Source organism: Saccopteryx leptura, chromosome 1 (genome assembly GCF_036850995.1).
Source record: "Saccopteryx leptura isolate mSacLep1 chromosome 1, mSacLep1_pri_phased_curated, whole genome shotgun sequence".
NCBI classification, from domain to species: Eukaryota; Metazoa; Chordata; class Mammalia; order Chiroptera; family Emballonuridae; genus Saccopteryx; species Saccopteryx leptura.
In genome coordinates this window covers 374,164,185-374,182,115 of record NC_089503.1, presented here as the reverse complement: position 1 = coordinate 374,182,115, position 17,931 = coordinate 374,164,185, and the positions used below count along the sequence as shown (strand labels likewise).

At 48.3% G+C, this 17,931-nt stretch overlaps 1 protein-coding gene across 3 annotated transcripts in view; it reads right to left on the bottom strand.

Moving 5' to 3' along the window:
* Window positions 1-3,383: 3,383 nt before the first annotated feature.
* Window positions 3,384-17,931, bottom strand: part of RCAN2 (regulator of calcineurin 2) — a 263,986-nt gene continuing 249,438 nt past the window's right edge. For all 3 annotated transcript variants that reach the window (XM_066359281.1, XM_066359280.1, XM_066359283.1), the window contains one exon: window positions 3,384-5,978. In XM_066359281.1, coding sequence (XP_066215378.1) covers window positions 5,818-5,978 — 161 coding nt within the window. In that variant the 3' untranslated portion in view covers window positions 3,384-5,817. The remainder of the gene's footprint in view (window positions 5,979-17,931) is intronic.

Below are 17,931 nucleotides of genomic sequence, written 5' to 3'. Positions count from 1 at the left end.
AAAAAGGGAGCAAAGTTTTCTAGAACCATGGAAGGCACCGCATATTGATGTCGTTGCTGAGAGTTTGTTTGGTAGATAAGACTGCAGCAATGAGCACAGCTAGGCAAAGCTATGTCCTCAAAGCCTAAAGTGGGCAGTAGGGGGCGGTAGAGGGCGAGCCCCCACGCTAGCGAGTCTGGACCTGAAGATTGTGACTTTGTATTAGAAGCTTCCGTGAGAACAAGCTGTCTCACAAGGAACTGAGTCAGGTAGTTCCCCTGCAGAAACCCTTCTCACTGTGCTTGAAACCAATTCCAAGCCCCCTCACTTGGCCGACCAAGCTCTACAGAGCCCGAAGCCTGCCCCTTCCCCTGCCTCATTCGGGGCCCAGCTGTCATGCTCTGGGCTGCAGCCAGACTGATGACACCCTGTGGGTTCCTCCTACCCGAGGAGGTCTTTCCCAGTCCACGGCTGTCACCCTGCTGCCTGGGATGCTCTCCTAGCCCGGCTGTGGCTGGTTCCTTCTTCAGGGCAGTTTCAATGTCACGTCTGTGGAGAGGCCTTCCCTGACCAGGACCCTTTACTTTTATTCTCTGTGCCCTCTGCGTGCTCTTGCTTTTCTTCACTGTGCTCACCTGCCAGCATTTGTAGTTCTTTTTCTTCTGTCTCTTTCTTCTTTCTTTCTTTCTTTCTTTCTTTCTTTCTTTCTTTCTTTCTTTCTTTCTTTCTTTCTTTCTTTCTTTCTTTCTTTCTTTCATTATTTTTCTGAGAGACTGAGAGAAAAGGAGAGAGGAAGGGAAGGAGATGGGAAGTATCCACTCATAGTTGCGGCACTTTAGTTGTTCATTCATTGCTTTCTCATGTGTACCTTGACCGGGGAAGGGAGGTTCCAGCTGAGCCAGAGATCCCTTGCTCAAGCCAGTGACCTTGGGCTCAAGCCAGTGACCTTGGGCCGCAAGTCAGCAACCTTTGGGCTCAAGCCAGAGAACACGGGGTCATGTCTATGATCCCACATTCAAGCCAGCGACCCTGCGCTCAAGCTGCCAAGCCTGTCCTAAAGCCAGATGAGCCTGCACTCAAGCCAGTGATCTTGGGGTTTCAAACCCGGGACCTTAGTGTTCCAGATCAATACTCTATCCACTGTGCCACCACCAGTCAGGCATATTTGTAATTCTTTATGTGCTTATTTCTTTGTTTATGATCTCTTTCCCACACTTGATTCTACTCCCTGAAGTGGCAGGGGACTATACTATCTACCTGCTCACCGCCGGAAACCCAGTGTCAGGCACTCAGTAGGTCCTTGGTTAATTTGTCACTGGAACAGACAGTACTTCTGGTGCTGAAAGCCCATGCTTTCTATTTTATAGACTTTAAAGGAAAGATTTGTGAATGTGGAAATATCTTGCAGATATAATGGATGTATTTTTAGGAGGAGGAGACATTCCAAATTACTTTCACAACTAATGGCTCCTTCCTTCTGTTCTCATAGTGGTTTTGTTTCAGTCGAGGTATAATTTACATACAGCATTGCCCACATTTTAAATGAATTTTACATACACCGCTCACAAAAATTAGGGGATATTTTATCGCTTCATATTCATTTTGAAATAAACCTGAGTTTCTATGAGCCGGATAAGTATACATCCACAGAGATCTAGATGGGGATGCAGTGTTTACAGTACCCCAGAAAGATCCCACGTGTCCCCTTTTTGTTAATATCCTCAAAAAGGTAACGACTATTATTTCTATCAATGCAGGTCAATGGTGATGGCATCATAAATAGAATCTTCCATCATCTACTCTTTCCTATCTCTTTTTTTGCTCAAAAGGATGATTTTTGAGATCCATCCATGTTATTCTATGTCCCAGGGATTTGTGTTTTTTATTGCTCTGTCATATTCTTTTGTGTGAATATACCGCTGCTTATTTACCCACACTGCAGTGGAAGGACATGTGGGCTGTATCCAGCTGCTGGCTATTATAAGCAATGCTGCTGGGGATATCATTGGACAAGGACCCTGCTGGATGTGAGATCTCGTAGCTGCTGGATGTATGGCCTGAAGTGCAGTGGCTCCCAGACAGGTATACGCTTAACCATAGTAGAAACCCTACTGGTTCTGAAGAGGTGGTACCAGCCTATGCTGCACCTTGCTCCATTTCCTCACTAGTACTTTGTTTCCGACACTCAGTTTTTGCCATTCAGATAGGTGTGTGATGTATCTGTTTAAGATTTTGATTTGCCTTTCTCCGATGAGAAATGCTGTTGAACATGCTAATGTTTATGGGCCATCTGAGCATTTCAGGTATGACTGTCTATGCATCAATTGCCAGTTATATGTGAAGTGCCATTTAAGTATTTTGACCATTTTTAAAAGCTGAATTGCCTGCCTTTTTCTTATTGATTTGTAGGAGTATTTTAAAAAGCATTTTGGGAATGAGTTATTTAACAAACTCTATGTATTGCAAATACCTTCTCCCAGTCTGTGGCTTTCCTTTTGGCTCTCATAATGGTGAAACTTGATGAACGGATGCTCTTAATTTTAATGAAATGCAATGTACCCATTAGTGTTGTTATTATTATTATTATTAGTGTGATAGAGACAGAGAGAGTCAGAGAGAGGGACAGATAGGGACAGATAGGGACAGACGGGCTGGAAGGGAGAGAGATGAGAAGCATCAATTCTTTGTTGCGGCTCCTTAGTCTCCTTAGTTGTTCATTGATTGCTTTCTCATATGTGCCTTGACTGGGGGACTACAGCAAAGCGAGTGACCCCTTGCTCAAGCCAGCGACCTTGGGCTCAAGCCAGCGACCCTGAGGTAATGTCTATGATCCCATGCTCAAGCCAGCGACCCTGCACTCCAGCTGGTGAGCCCCGGCTCAAGCCAGATGAGCCCATGCTCAAGCCAGTGACTTCTAGGTTTTGAATCTGGGTCCTCCGCATCCCAGATTTGATGCTCTATCTACTGTGCCACCGGCTGGTCAGGCCCATTATTATTATTTTTTATGATAGTGCTTTTTGTGTTCTATGTGGCAAATGTTTGCCTACTTTGGGTCTCTTATTTTAAACAAAAAGTATTTTAAATGAAAGAACAGATTTGGGCAGATGTTCAAAGAGGGTCTTAGTATACTTGAAATGACTTTTAGGATCAAGAAGGTGGAATAATGACAATAAAAATGGGGGCTCTCCCACTTCCCCTCATCCATCCCTCCAGGCCCTGATCAAATCCCCCCTCCCTCACAAGATGGCGGGCAACCAGCTCCACCTTCTATACACACCAGACGAGCTCATCTCATCTCCTGGTAACTTCTTAGAAAGGCTGGAGGCTGAGTTGCACTCCTCCACGGTCACCACTCAACAACTCAGCTCACACAAGAGAACACAGAAATTACACAAGGACAAGGAGTCATTCACCAAGTATATTTGAAGTCTAAGCTCTTTGAGCTATACACGTGCACAAATGATTCAGTTGGTGGAAATCTCCCCGTTCCCCTCCACATTGAAACTTTTCAAACTTAAAAGAGTGCTAAAGAGGCTTGCATATGTGCGGCATGGAAACGCTGAGGCAGTTCTGACTTCCACAGTGCTGGGAGCTTCCACCAGGCACTGCAAAGATGTCCTCCTAATTCCTCCCGCCCTCCTGGGAAACGTTCCTCTCTCCGCCCCCCTCCGAAACCCAATCTACTGAAAGAATCACTTGACCTGAGACAGATTAACATTGACACTTTGCAACAAAGTTTGCCACGACTAACCGTTTAGGTCATACACACCACTGAGTTGTTACTTTTATGACTACCCAGAACGGTCATTTCAATTTGTACCACATTTGGTTGGAAATGTCTGATGTATCTGCTTTTTAAACATTCAGGATCACGTACAACTATTTCCTCCTATCCATATCTCTTTAGAACCTACATTCTGAAAATTCTGAGTCGCTTCAAAAGCCAAACAACTTGCAGATTGAGAAGACTCAACACAAAATGGCTGGCAGGCTGCTCTTCTCTGTTCGTCTCAATAGCCGAGGGCAATATTTCTTCCACTAGAGGGCGACATTTCTCCACTAGTAAGTCTAATCTCGCATTTGTCAATGAAACACCAAAAATCTCCACAGCAAAGGAAAGTCAAAGCATTTGCTTATTATGCACTCCTCAGATTTTATTTTTAAGAGGAGCCTTCACTTCTCTTATGGAAACAATGGACTTTATAGGCAATGCTGCTCTCAGTTTCACCTGTACCGTGTCCAGTACTATATTGCTATATTCACAGTAGAACGGACTTGAATTTCTGAGTGATCAGTCTATGTTTTAAGTTTCTGATAAAACTAACATACACCTTAGTCAAAAACCACGACAATCCTTTTACCAGTTGGCTGTGTTCTTGTTCTTGTGTGTTTTTCTGAGGCTTGGGCAATGAAATGATCTCCCACTCCGTCGAAATTGGCATGTGCATCTAAAGTAATTCGTTAACGTATGGGAGTAGTTGAGGCCTGGCACATAGAGCGGAAGGTAATGGTTCTATAGCTGTATCTTCTGTAATGCACTTTGGGTTAGAGAAATAGAAAAGTCACATGGAACGAAAGCAAGTTAAGTTTTTGAGCAAGATGGGAGTTGCGTGAGTAGGATTGGCATACATCTACCATCCTTCGCCTTTTAATATGCTCAGTGGCTGCTACATTCGGGAGCGTTAGCTTCATCCAAATTGTCTACAACTGACATTAGCATCTTCGCTTTATTTAAAAATAAGTGGTTTTGATAGCAAAGATGTTGGCTAGTCATTTCTATATTGGGATGAGAAGATTTGAGCCTTTTCAAATTCAGCAATATCCATGACAGAGTATAATATTATCTGATTATCTGTATTAGTATCTGAATGCATTCATAAGCAATGCACATATCATGTGTTGAAGCAGCAAATGGCTGAACAGTCACTAAATAAAAAACATCCAGATTTTAAAAGCACAGCTGAAACATTTGTACAAATATACAAAGAGAAAAAAACAACAACAACAATCATTCAGACACCATGAAACCTTTGTAATAAATAGGTTTGTCTGAAATCGGTCTCTATCACCCTGGACAAGCCTCCCCAACGAGGCTGGGAAAGTTCTACATGGAAATGGTGTTCAAAAATCTACCGAGGAATATCTTTGGGGCCAAGCTCAGTTTTGCCTCCAAGAATTTTAACAGAGCTATGAAGTACTGATTCAAAACAGTGAATACACTGACTGGTTGAGCTGGACGATGCTGATAATCTTCCTAATCTAGATAGGACATGGCTGGATGCTGACAATCCGAGTTAAGAGTAGATCCTCAAATCATGAAAATAAATGCTGGTGATCATGCATGTCCTGGGAATGTCGGGATGCAGAGGACTGAGTGAGACCAGGTAGGGATATCTCATGCAGTCAAGGTCAAGTTTACTTATGGTCCTACTGAAGTGGCCGGGAATAAACAGCACTCACACATCAGGACTGGGACGGAAACAGCTCACAAACAACACGGGGGGCTCTTTGTTACTGATGTCTCTGGCTTGGATCACCATGACAGAATGAAGATATAGGCTGTGCTGATTGTTTAATAAGAAAATACTACCTTTTTTTTTTTTCTTCCTAGGACCTTCTAAATGATTAATTATACTCGATGGGTATGATATGATCAGGAAACATATCACCTTTCCTAGCCCTTTTGTCTGAGAGGCTTGATTACAAGGAAGGAATCTCAAACAACCAAACACCCAGTGATTTAAAGGCAATTAATTTTTTTTTCAACAAACAACCAGGAGGAAAACAAAAGCATGATAAAGAGGAGACAGGTGTGATCCCCGAGGCAGGGCGGCGAGCTCAGTTGGACACGGAGGGCGGCAGGCCGGGACGCCGGGTCTGGATGATTTTGGGCTTCGGGGAGTTCTTTGGATCCTCTTCTTCCTCTATGTCACTGTCACACACGTGCACGACGACACTGGGGGTGGACTCAGTCCCTGCGTGGAGCTCATACTTTTCTCCTGAAAAGTAAGAAAAGTTGGGGGTGAGAAACAGATTCTTTGGCGAGGCTGGCTGTAGGAAGTGAGAGGAGGAATTTGCAGTCTCAGGAGCCCCGGGATCTGACCCGGGGATAGCTCGGGGCATTGGAAGATGGAATGAGATTTATCTGTCATTGCATTACTCCCATCCATTGTGCGACACTGAACGGGCCACCGACCCTCTCTTAGCCTCAAGTCCTCAACTGTAAAGGTCAGAATGGCAATCCCTCCACGTCACGGGACTGTGGCGAGGGCTGGCTGGGTCGGGCGGCCAATCGTTGGCTTCTCTTCGATTTCCCAGCATTGCTGCTAACTGCTAAGTAACCCTGAGCCAATCACTTCCCTTCTTCAACCTTTTGGGACTAAGTTCTCCTACTGGACATGTCTTATAGCAACAGCTGCCCCAGGATGGAAGAAGGAAGGGCCATGGCTTGTTCGGGATTTGCAGCAGTTACTGGGTCACTCAGGTGACGCTCAACGTCCTTGTTAGTCCTAAAAGCCTAGCATTCTCAGCCTGCTCATCTTATGACCAAATTGCTGGTTGCCAGCTGGCTTCCTGTCTGTCTTTCACTTCAGGAGGTAAGGATTGAGCATCTCCTGTGGTCTGGCACATGGCTAGTCATAAAGGCTACAAAGCACAAAAAAAAAAAAAAAGCTGTGCCTTTCACAAAAGCACAGGCCAGACGTGGCATTTGAAAGCAAGACCTGTCACAATATTTCATGGTAAGCGCTGGGTGACAATATACATCAAGGATTATGGTACCAAATTGTAAAAAGCAAGTAACTCCAAAAGGCTTCCTAGTGGAGGTGGCAGCTGGCCCGGGGTCTGAAAGATAAGAAGACCCCCCCTCCCCCGTGGTGGGGCAGGGGGAGGGGCATCCTCAGTCTGCCTTCGTATCTTCTCAACCATGGACACGCTCATCTTAATCTTCTCTTGTCCTCCACCCTTGACTTCCCAGTCTTCACGAATCAACAGGAGAATGTATTAAGCAAGGTCTCCCAGCCTAACTCCTGTTCAGTGGCTCTCCAGGTCTCACTAAGATCAAGTCCGAATTTTTCAGACTAGGACAGAAGACTGTACAATCTCATCAATCTCTGCCAACGGTACTTCTATTGATTCCCTATTTACTTTGGTCAAACTGATTTACCTGTTGGTCCCTAATCATGACAGCCACATTTTATACCCACCAAGCCAAGGACTTTGATTTGGCATAGCTGTACCTCTCCCTGAGAGTCCCTGTGTCCTGTCCTCCCTCCAGGAGCCAAGCTGGACACCACCCTATCCAGAAACCTTACCTGTCATCCTCAGTGTGGAGTAGAAAGAGCCCCTTCCGGGCGGCTAGAGCACATACTGTCACTCTGAGTCTAGGGCACCATTTATGGGCTACTGTATATACATCTTGGGGAAAAGAGAAAACTCCTGCAAGGGTCAGTGTTAAATCTTGGGGGCTGACTTTAAGGAATGAGGAGAACCAATCATACAATAAGTTTCAAAGCTCTCCTAAGTGTTGCTGGGAAGGATTTAAACATTCAGAGTCAGCTACCGTCACTGTTATGGGTTGAATTATGCACCCCCCCCCCAAATATGTTGAAGTCTTATTTCTTAGGACCTGTGACTATGACCTTATTTGGATGTAAGATCCTTGCAGATGAGTAAGGCAACATGAGTAAAATTAGGGTGGGCCCTACTTCAGAATGACTGGAGACCTTGTGAAAAGGGGGAAACAGAACGCAGGTGCTCAGGCAGGGGGAACACCACACGAAGACTAGAATCATGTCACCACAAGCTACGGAGCTGCCAACAGCCAGCAGCGTGGGCTGGACAGGTCCTACCCCAGCATCTTCAGAGGCGGCACAGCCTGTCAACACCCAGACGTTGGACTTCTAACCTACAGAACTTGAGTTGATCAATTTTGGCTGTTTAAGACCCACAATCTGTGGCACTTTGTCACGGAAGCCCTAGCAAAGTGATGCAGGCATCCCCTGCTGAACGTGTGAAGAAGAGTCAGGGACATCTTTGTTGGACCCCTCGGCATCCTGGTGCACAGAGCACAGGCTTTTCTGGGCAAGGGCAACCCACGTTTCACCAAAAAAAGGGGAGCACTGCGCCTCCGGAATTCCCCCAGGTGCTGGCAGCAGCAAAGAAGGCAAGAACCAACCAGAGCCCGGAAACTTAGCTCACGAAGACTCTGTAATTTAAAGGGTAGATCTGGTGAAATTGTATAGAGGAGGAGCTGTGTCAGCAAGTGTTAAATCTCTGCCATAAACGAGCTGATGTGGGCCAGTTCAGAACCAGGAGGGGACAGCGACACAGACGCCCGGAGCAGAACTGGGAAGGAGACGCTTGACTGAGTGGCCCGAGCTACACTTGCTTGTCCCCTCCTGGTACCCAGACACGAGAGTCAGCACAAGCCTAAGGGTGTGGCCTGCCCTCGCTCTAAGCTACTAGGTTACACGTACGCGCAGTATTGGTGCACACACACAGATGCTGTTTGGGGCTCCTTTAAATGTGTCTGTTCTGTTCTCTTAAAGTCTGTCGTTTTCATCAAAACCCCAAGGTTCAGCCTGACCAGGCAGAGGTGCAGTGTATAGAGCGCCAGACTGGGACGCAGAGGACCCAGGTTTGAAGCTCCGAGGTTGCCGGCTTGAGCGCGGCTCAACTGGTTTGAGCAAAGCTCACCAGCTTGAGCCCATGGTCGCTGGCTCCAGCAAGGGGTTACCTGGTCTGCTGGAGCCCCCCCCCCCCCCCCCCCCGTCAAGGCACATATGAAAAAGCAATCAATGAACAACTAAGGTGCTGCAAGGAAGAATTGATGTTTCTCATCTCTCTCCCTTCCTGTTTGTCTTTCCTTATCTATCCCTCTCTATCTCTATCACAAAACAAAACAAAACAAAAACCCCCAAGATAGAAGAACCATTTTAGACATTGCCAAGAAGAGAAACCGACACAAACTGCCTTTATCCAAGAGGAACATCTAAGGCCCCGGGCCAGGGGTGGGCAGAGCGGGTGGGTGGCACCGTTGAGCAGTGGCTGTCAAATGGCGGGTACTTGTTCAAAACAGGGGTTTCTGGTACGAGGACACAGCCCTGCTGATTCTGACTGAGTGACAGCTACATGGGTGCTCCGTGGCTGCAGGGCTTTGAGTGACAGGCGGGACACTGTGGTCCAGCGAGGCTGGCATGCATGTCACGTGCCCCCTCCCTTCCGCCATCAGGCCTCGTGACTTTTCACTGGAGAGTGATAACAGTGCAGGGAGAGGGCAGTGCAGCAGGGGCCCTGAGGATGCATGAGGGACAAGGAGCCGGGGTGCAGCCACCGTGCAGCCGCTGCTGGCCCCCGGCCCTCGGCCCTCGGCCCTCGGCGCTGATAAACCTTCGGCATCCTCTTCTTGGTCTCTGGGAGAACAGGAAGGCCCGCAAAGTTCCACGGCAAACAGTGACAGTTCGTTGTATCCAGGGTGTCCCAAATTTTCTTCTCCCTTCAGAACACCTTGTCACTTGGAATGAGAGACGCCCGCAAACAAAAAATGACGTCTGAGTAACCAAATGAGGAGGCCCGTGTTTTCGTGGGTAGGATGTCTTGGAAGTTTGCAGGTTTGGAGAAGTGAGTGCCCTTTGAGGAAACTCAAGTGGCCACCAAAGTCCCGCTCATGGCTCTGCTGGTTGAGACGCCGGGAAGAAGGGAGCAGTGGTCCCCTGTCCTCTGAGGCAGGGATGACAGAAAGCAGTCTGCCACGCCAGAGCAAGCATGGGGATTGTGGGACCTGGGGGGGAGGATGTGACACAGGACCCTGGCTAGGGGGCTGACCAGACACCCTTCCCCTTTCCTTATATGTTTGCCAGAAGGTAGCTTTAAAAAAAAAATAGCAGTGAAATATATATTACGAAGCTAGCCTTTTGATCAAACCATGTGTTTGCCCTGGCTTGGAGAAAGAACCCCCTTAAGGACCCTTCTAGCTGCAATGTGCTTACTCATCAAAAGTGGATGCCTTCCTCTCGGTCTAGGGGTCCTGGGGGCTCACGCAGCATGGCGGAGGGGCGAGCGTCCTGTGGGGCACACCGTGTGCAGGGCACCATGCAGGTCGAGTTACCAAAGTCAGACTGCTTGAAAGTAGGGATATTTTACTGCTGTGATCCCATTAACTCTGACATTTCTCTGTTCTAAATTTGGAAACTTTCTTACTATCAAAATTCAGCAAAGCTCAGCAGCTGCTGAGAGCCCACAAAATAAAAAGAAATAGCTTTGGTCTCGCTGGATTAAATCTCTCTCTCTCTCTCTCTCTTCTCTCTCTGTCTCTCTCTCTGGCCTCTCTTTCCCTTTGGGATTCAGCTTACTCCTGAACCATGAGCACTGACGTCAAGGCTGTCACCCGGCACAGGGACCAGTTGGGCTCAGTAGAGGACAGACGCCCACGGGCCTTGCCTTCACAAGGCGGGGCAGGACCTGTCCCAGAGCCATGGGCAGGGCCACGCAGAGCAGCTTTCCTTGTGAAGGACAAGCAGAGTTCCACCCATCACACTCTCGTTCCTCCTGCCTGTATTCAAACTGTCCTTTCCCTGGTGAGCAGAGAGGAGGCCAGGATCTAAAGTCCCCAGAAAATGCATCAGTCGGGGTAGTTTTCCAGCTACTCCCTCCCATGAAACAAATTCCCAGCACACAAATGCAAAAAAGCCTCTAGCACGGACCAAAAGTTAAATTCTCATCCCAGCCTTTGGAATTGATGTCGGCTTGGCCACTGCTCTTAATAGATGCCAACGTTCCGTCTCTTTTCCTGCGTGGATGGAGACCAGCTGCAGGCACCGTCCTTGTCCCCACACGTCTGCAGGAAGCGGAGGTGCCCTGGGCTGCTTCCTGTCCTCGGGAGGGAGGAGGTTGAGTCACTGTGCGGATGAGGAGCTGGGGCACGTGGTGACGTGTTCTGGCACAATCGCAGAGAAATGCACCAGTGATTATTGGTCCAAGTGCCTCAGGAAGTTCTCCATCATGCCATCTTTGGTGCCTGGGCCCTGAGTGGGCCCCTTCTGAAAGTCTTCCTGAAATTATCAGTGTGGATATGTATGGTTTGTAAAAATCTGCATAATGCAAATAAGTTAAGGGTAGGCTGATAATAGAGTCTTTTTTTTTTTTTTTACTTTTCTGAAGCTGGAAACGGGGAGAGACAGTCAGACAGACTCCCGCATGCGCCCGACCGGGATCCACCTGGCATGCCCACCAGGGGGAGATGCTCTGCCCCTCCGGGGCGTTGCTCTGTCGTGACCAGAGCCATTCTAGCACCTGGGGCAGAGGCCAAGGAGCCATCCCCAGCGCCCGGGCCATCTTTGCTCCAATGGAGCCTCGGCTGCGGGAGGGGAAGAGAGAGACAGAGAGGAAGGAGGGGGGGAGGGGTGGAGAAACAGATGGGCGCTTCTCCTGTGTGCCCTGGCCGGGAATTGAACCCGGGACTTCTGCATGCCAGGCCGACACTCTACCACTGAGCCAAACGGCCAGGGCCTGATAATAGAGTCTTTATGTGCAATAAAGCAGAGTTGAGACTGTCCAGATTCCTAATAAGAAAACTTATGTGATGGAGGGAAAGAGTAAACCTTCCTAAAACTCCGGTGCCTCCCAGAACAAGTCCTTCTATGACTTCTTCCCAGAATCGACGGGACCCCTGTGCTGGGCCCTTCGGAATACAGCAAAGCTCAGCAGGCGCAGGTGAAGGCTGGCTTTCCTCCTCAGCATGGCCGCTCTCCTCCTCTGCAGCAACCTGAGCTCCCGTCCTGTCCCTGCGAGAAGCTATGTTCTCAGGCCTGATCCCACACCTGCATCTCGCCATACTGACATCCCCATCTGCGTCCCCTGCTTTCCCAAACCCACAGTCTAAAGTAGCATGGGGTTCTTCCCCCGTCAGTCTGAGTTTACATCCCAGCGACCCGTTTCTCTTAGAGCCCCTAGGAGCATCCCTGAGAGGCGGTCATCCTTGAATTCGCTTTCTTTCATCCAATGTAGTTAAGTCACTGAGCATCGGTGAATATTGTTTTTTTTTAATTTTTTTGTATTTTCCCGAAGTGAGAAGCAGGGAGGCAGACAGACAGACTCCTACATGCGCCCAACTGAGATCCACCCAGCACGCCCACCAGGGGGGCGATGCTCGGCCCATCTGGGCAGCTGCTCTGTTGTGACTGGAGTCATTCTAGCATCTGCGGTGGAGGCCATGGAGCCATCCTCAGTGCCCCAGCCAACCTTTGCTCCTTCCTAAAACTTAGCAATGGAGCCTTGGCTGCAGGAGGGTAAGAGAGAGATAGAGAGAAAGGAGAGGGGGGAGGGTGGAAAAGCAGCTGGGAGCTTCTTCTGTGTGCCCTGACCGGGAATCGAACCCAGGACTTCCACATGCCAAGTCGATGCTCTACCGCTGAGCCACTGGCCTGGGCTGGTGAATATTGTTTTGAAACACTTCTCATGTGCTCCCTCTGCACATCTGCTTGTAATGACCTATAGGGGTCACCTCCTCCCATCTAGAGAACTCTTAGCTGCTTTTCTCACCCCAGGAAGTAACCTCCTTGCCAGAAGAAACTTCCTAGAAACATTTGGAAACTTCACTATCACTTTCTGGTGGTGTGACTCTGAGCATTCTACAGCATTGCTAAGCCTCAGTTTTCTTCATCAGTTAAAAGGTGAATAACCACTACATCCTTGGGATACAACAAAATAAAGAACTGTGTGCCCAATACTTTATACAGCCCTTCTGAGATGCATGGTATGATTATTTAAGGTGATACTATGGTCAGTGCTCCCCCTTCAAATAATTTCTGTCTCTCTCTTTTCTTCTTCTTTTCCAAGTGAGAGGAGGGGAGGCAGAGAGTCAGACTCCCACATGCACCCTGACCAGGATTCACCCAGCAACCTGCATCTAGGGCCAATGCTCTGCCCATTTAGGGCCATGCTTACAACCGAGCTATTTTTAGCACCTGACACAGAGGCTCCATGGAGCCATCCTCAGTGCTCGGGGACAATGCGCTTAAGCCAATTGAGCCATGGCTGTGTGAGGGAAAGAGAGAGAGAGAGGGAAGAGAAGGGGGAGGGGAGAGGTGGAGAAGCAGATGGTTGCTCCTCCTGTGTGCCCTGATGGGGAAATGAACCCAGGACTTCCATAAGCTGGGCCAACACTCTACCACCGAGCAAGCTGCTAGAGCCCTGGTTTTCAATGTGATGAACTAACCCAGTTACACTACACAATAGTTAAGGTATGAAGCAGCTGGTTGATTGTGAAGAGCTTTTACTTGGTGGAGTCACCGTTGGACACTCTTCAGGGGGTGGTTGATGACCCGCAGAACTTCATGTAACAGGAGGCACCATGAATTCTGATCCTCAAAATTGAATGATCCCCTTGACCACTGTCCCCTTCTCTCCTCACTGTAAGCTTCTCTCCTTTTTCTTCTCTCTTCCTACTTATTTCCTAGTTGTCTTTTTAATAAGATCTCTGATTTTCTTTTTCCGAGAGAGCGTGAACTATGTATTCATGATGCTTGATTGGATCACCTTTTGTATTATTCATTATTTTCTCTGGTGATGCTTTATATTTCAAACCATGGAAGCCAGGACTTAAACTTCTTTTGTGATTGCTACAGATTAGGGTGCATGCACGTGCTCAATAAATAAATACGTTATTAATTTATGAAGGCATCAAGCTTGACCTTTGATGACCTATCTGTGCAATGTCCAGTACACACGCACACGTACACCTTCTCTTATAGTTGAACTTGTGTAAGTTCTAGCTTTCCAGCTGAGCTGAACACTACTTAAGGCCAGGTATTTCCCTCGTGTTCAGTTTGCTCTCAGTGCTAGGCAGTAGAAACTTACCATCTGCCTTCAGCATAACTATTTACTGAGCACTTGCCAAGTGCCAGACACACCTCTAAGTACTTCACGTCCATTAGATATTTAATTATGACAGCAGTTCTGCAATGTGGGTTTTATAATGTCTTGTTCGTACAGGAGAGAAGTGAGATCACACAGGTAGTAAGTGGCACAGCCAGGATTCAATCGAATTCGATCAAACTCTGTCTGGCTTCAAAGCATGTGCTCGTACTCCCATTATTCCCATGGTTTTCATATTCTAAGAGAGCCTCTACTGAGAGGAAGCCTAGTTTTATCTCTTACTTTTAACATATTTTCATGGCAACTCATATTTCAGTGAATACTGGTTTCTAGTTAAAGAAGGAGTATTTATTCCTTTTTTACCTTGCCTCTTTTTTTTTTTTTTTGTATTTTTCTGAAGTTGGAAATGGGGAGGCAGTCAGACAGACTCCCACATGCACCCAACGGAGATCCACCTGGCACGCCTACCAGGGGGTGATGCTCTGCCCATCCAGGGCGTCGCTCTGTTGCAACCAGAGCCACTCTAGCGCCTGAGGCAGAGGCCACAGAGCCATCCTCAGCGCCCGGGCCAACTTTGCTCCAATGGAGCCTTGTTTACCTTGCCTCTTTTTGTTTGGCCAACTGCTTGTTTTTCTAGGCACGGTCTTTGCCAATGAATCTCCTCAAAAGATAATACTTAATAAGTTATAAAAAGACACTGACTATAAACTGTAGACTGAGTTCATCTGCACTTGATGGTAACTTTGGACTCTGGAAAAAGACCCTCCAGTTTTCTTCCTTGCTATACCTTTATTATCTTTCATATTAAAGGTGAATTCTCAACAGGAAAGATATAGGTTGTAGCAGATTATTTGTGTTTTGTAAAGATGGTCATACTATGTCCTACCTAACATTCCTCTTCCAGAGCCTTGCTGCTCCTTCATGAAGAGCCGTTTGCTGTGTCCCCTCCCCTCAGATCTGGGCAGGCCTTTAGGACTGCCTGATTGGTACAGGGTAGCAGTAGCTTCCAGCTTGCTCCGTCAGCAGCTGGCTCCTGGAGCCTCCCTCCATGTTGAAAGGAAGCCCAAGCAGCCCACGATGCAGGTCACGTGGAGAGGCACCAGGGTCCCTGACCCACAGCCTACCACACCTACCAAAGTTAACCGTGAGCTCACAGGCACACAAAGGGATCAGAGAGAAGGCCGTTTGCAAAGGACTGCCCTCCCCGGAACAGCCCTTTCTCCCAGCTACATTTCTTTGAATTCTAAACCCCTCTTTCCACTTCTACTTAGAAAAGAAGTGCTTTCTCTCCTCTCAGATTGAAGTTGTGAACAGGCAGCGACCAAATACCTGTGACTTTGAGTGTCCAGTAAGTCCCCCTGCCCTGGAATACTGCCTCCTTTTTGTTTTTCTGTGGCTGTCAGTGAAGCTCCAACAAGAACAGACCCATTTCTCCTCCTTTAGGAAGATGATGAAAACTCAGGAAGTTGGCTCTCAGCCAACAGCCACACCCACTTGCCAGCCACGTGAGCGGACCATCTTGAAAGCTGATTGTCCAGTCCCCAGCTGAGCTGCCCCAGCAACAATACACTGAGCAGAGATGAGCTGCCCCCACCCCGAGCCCTGCCCAAAGAGCGGATTTGTGAGCGAAATAAACGACTGTTGTTGTTTTAAGTCCTACTCGTTCTGTAGCGATTGAAAGGTCATGGGTCATACCAGTTCTCTTCGTTCAGAAGCGAGCTAAGTCCCTAGGATTCAGTTGAAATGAATCCCCTGGTAGTGTTTCTCCCTGCTCCAGCGCCAGGCGGGAGTGGCCCTCTGTTGGAGTGCTGGTGGCTCCCTGCATGTAGAGGGAGTTCCTTAGCCCACCTCTAGAGCCCTCTCTCTCTAGCGCCTCTCTCCCCCTCTCCGCTGGAAGAGCAGCAACACCCGATGGGCACCTTTGCAGAAAAGAGCTGGACATGCTCAGTTCACCCCCTCCCACCTGTTTCTTTGAGCCTCCCCGCCCACAAAGGGCCTTGCTCCTCTCTGCTCTCCACTCTGCGTTCAGCCCAGCGGAAAAGCCAGTGCCCTGGGGTGGACAGTGTGACAGTTTCCAGCTCTGTGACAGGGTGAGTCTAGTTGAGCGGCTCTGGATTTCAGCCTCAGGAAGCCCTGGCTAGTGCTCGGCTGAACCACACTCCCAGCTTTAGTCTTTCAGCAGAAACAAAGCGGGCACCCCTGAGCTCATCTGTCTTACTTATTCGACCCTCAGCGAGCTCTGAGCGTTATCAGCCCATAGGGAATGTTCAGAACGGATGATGGCTTAGCCCGGCAAGGGCTAAGGGCATTTCCGACGGGACCCCCGCGCACAGAACCGTGCTGGGCTGCGCTGAGCGCTCAGCCTCAGTTTGGGTTAAGAGCGCTCTATATACACTATGGAATACTATTCAGCCATAAGAAATGATGACATCGGATCATTTACAGCAAAATGGTGGGATCTTGATAACATTATACGAAGTGAAATAAGTAAATCAGAAAAAACCAGGAACTGCATTATTCCATACGTAGGTGGGACATAAAAGTGAGACTAAGAGACATTGATAAGAGTGTGGTGGTTACGGGGGGAGGGGGGAGGGGGGAGAGGGAGAGGGAAAGGGGGAGGGGGAGGGGCACAAAGGAAACTAGATAGAAGGTGACAGAGGACAATCTGACTTTGGGTGATGGGTATGCAACATAATTGAACGACAAGATAACCTGGACATGTTATCTTTGAATATATGTATCCTGATTTATTGATGTCACCCCATAAAAAAAATAAAATTATAAAAAAAAAAAAGAGCGCTCTGTGGTTGATGAAGAAGAATGGAAATTCCAATATTAAATCATTCCGGCTTGGTCATGTTTAAAAGGCACTGCAATTCTCTACCCTCCCTGTTTTTACTGTAAATGGGATATTTCTCAAGGGGGAAGTAGGGAGCCTCGGTCCCGATGGACAGAGTGAGTCAGACGGTGGATCTATGCACGGCGGATCCCGAACACACTGCCGGCTGGTGAGATGGGGCACAGGTTGAGGGAGGAGTTCAGAATGATTCTGAAAGGGCTTGAAAGGTGTCCGCATTTAGATTCCCTTTCCTTGCAGGTGTGAGGGTTAGGACTTCATCCTATTGGCAGGGAGAGGAAGACCCGCAGGCTGCTGAGCCCCAGCTGACGGCTCCCTTGTCACCTGTAGAGACCACGGGGTACCTGGCCCTGGTCCAGCTCTCAGACAACTGGGAGAGGTGGCAAGGAGAGTGACAAGCCAGAAGCAGGGATGTGGGGGGGGGGTTGGGGGGGTGACTTGTACTTTCTCCGCTAACCCCGGCAGGCATTCCGCCGGCATTCGGGGCATTGGCCGGTGTGTGCTGCCATGTCTCTGAACCAGCGCTCTCGCCAGCCAGGCAGGGATCCCGCCGGTTTGCTTTGGGACCGAGCATGTTCCTCGAGAGGCCTGAGTTATAAGGAAAAACATTTCCCAAAACAGGGTTTTCCAGAGCTGCGCCCTCCACCAGCCAGCTGTGCCATTTAACAGTATTTTTAAGTTATCTATTGGCGATATTGTCTTCCTCTATTGTTCCAGAGGGAAGGAAAGGAATGAAAGTGTGTGTGTGTGTGTGTGTGTGTGTGTGTGTGTGTGTGTGTGTGTGTGTGTGAGGAAAGGGGGAGAGGAGCAGGTGACAGCACTCTGCACGGTCACCCTCTTTCCCCCTCTCTGTCTGCTCCACACTGGTACCTCAGGCTCCTTATAGGCAGTCCTTGTCTCTATGTTTCTGTCACACTTGAGAACCACCTGATAAATACCGCTAGAGTATAGTGAGTGTGGTTTGCAAACACTCCCATTGGTATCTAGAGACGTGAAGGGGATTGTTTTGGTCACAGGGCCTGTGTTGGGGATGGGGACGGGCATTACCAGGCGATGCTAATGTACCGCAGCCGGTAGGACAGTTCCCAAATTCCACACTGAGAATCACCGAGTTAAGGGCTTACAATGGGCACTTCCATTTTTAATAAGAGACGAGGATAGGGTTTGGAAACCAAGTGACAATAAATAGGTAATAAACCCTGGGCATTTACTATGTC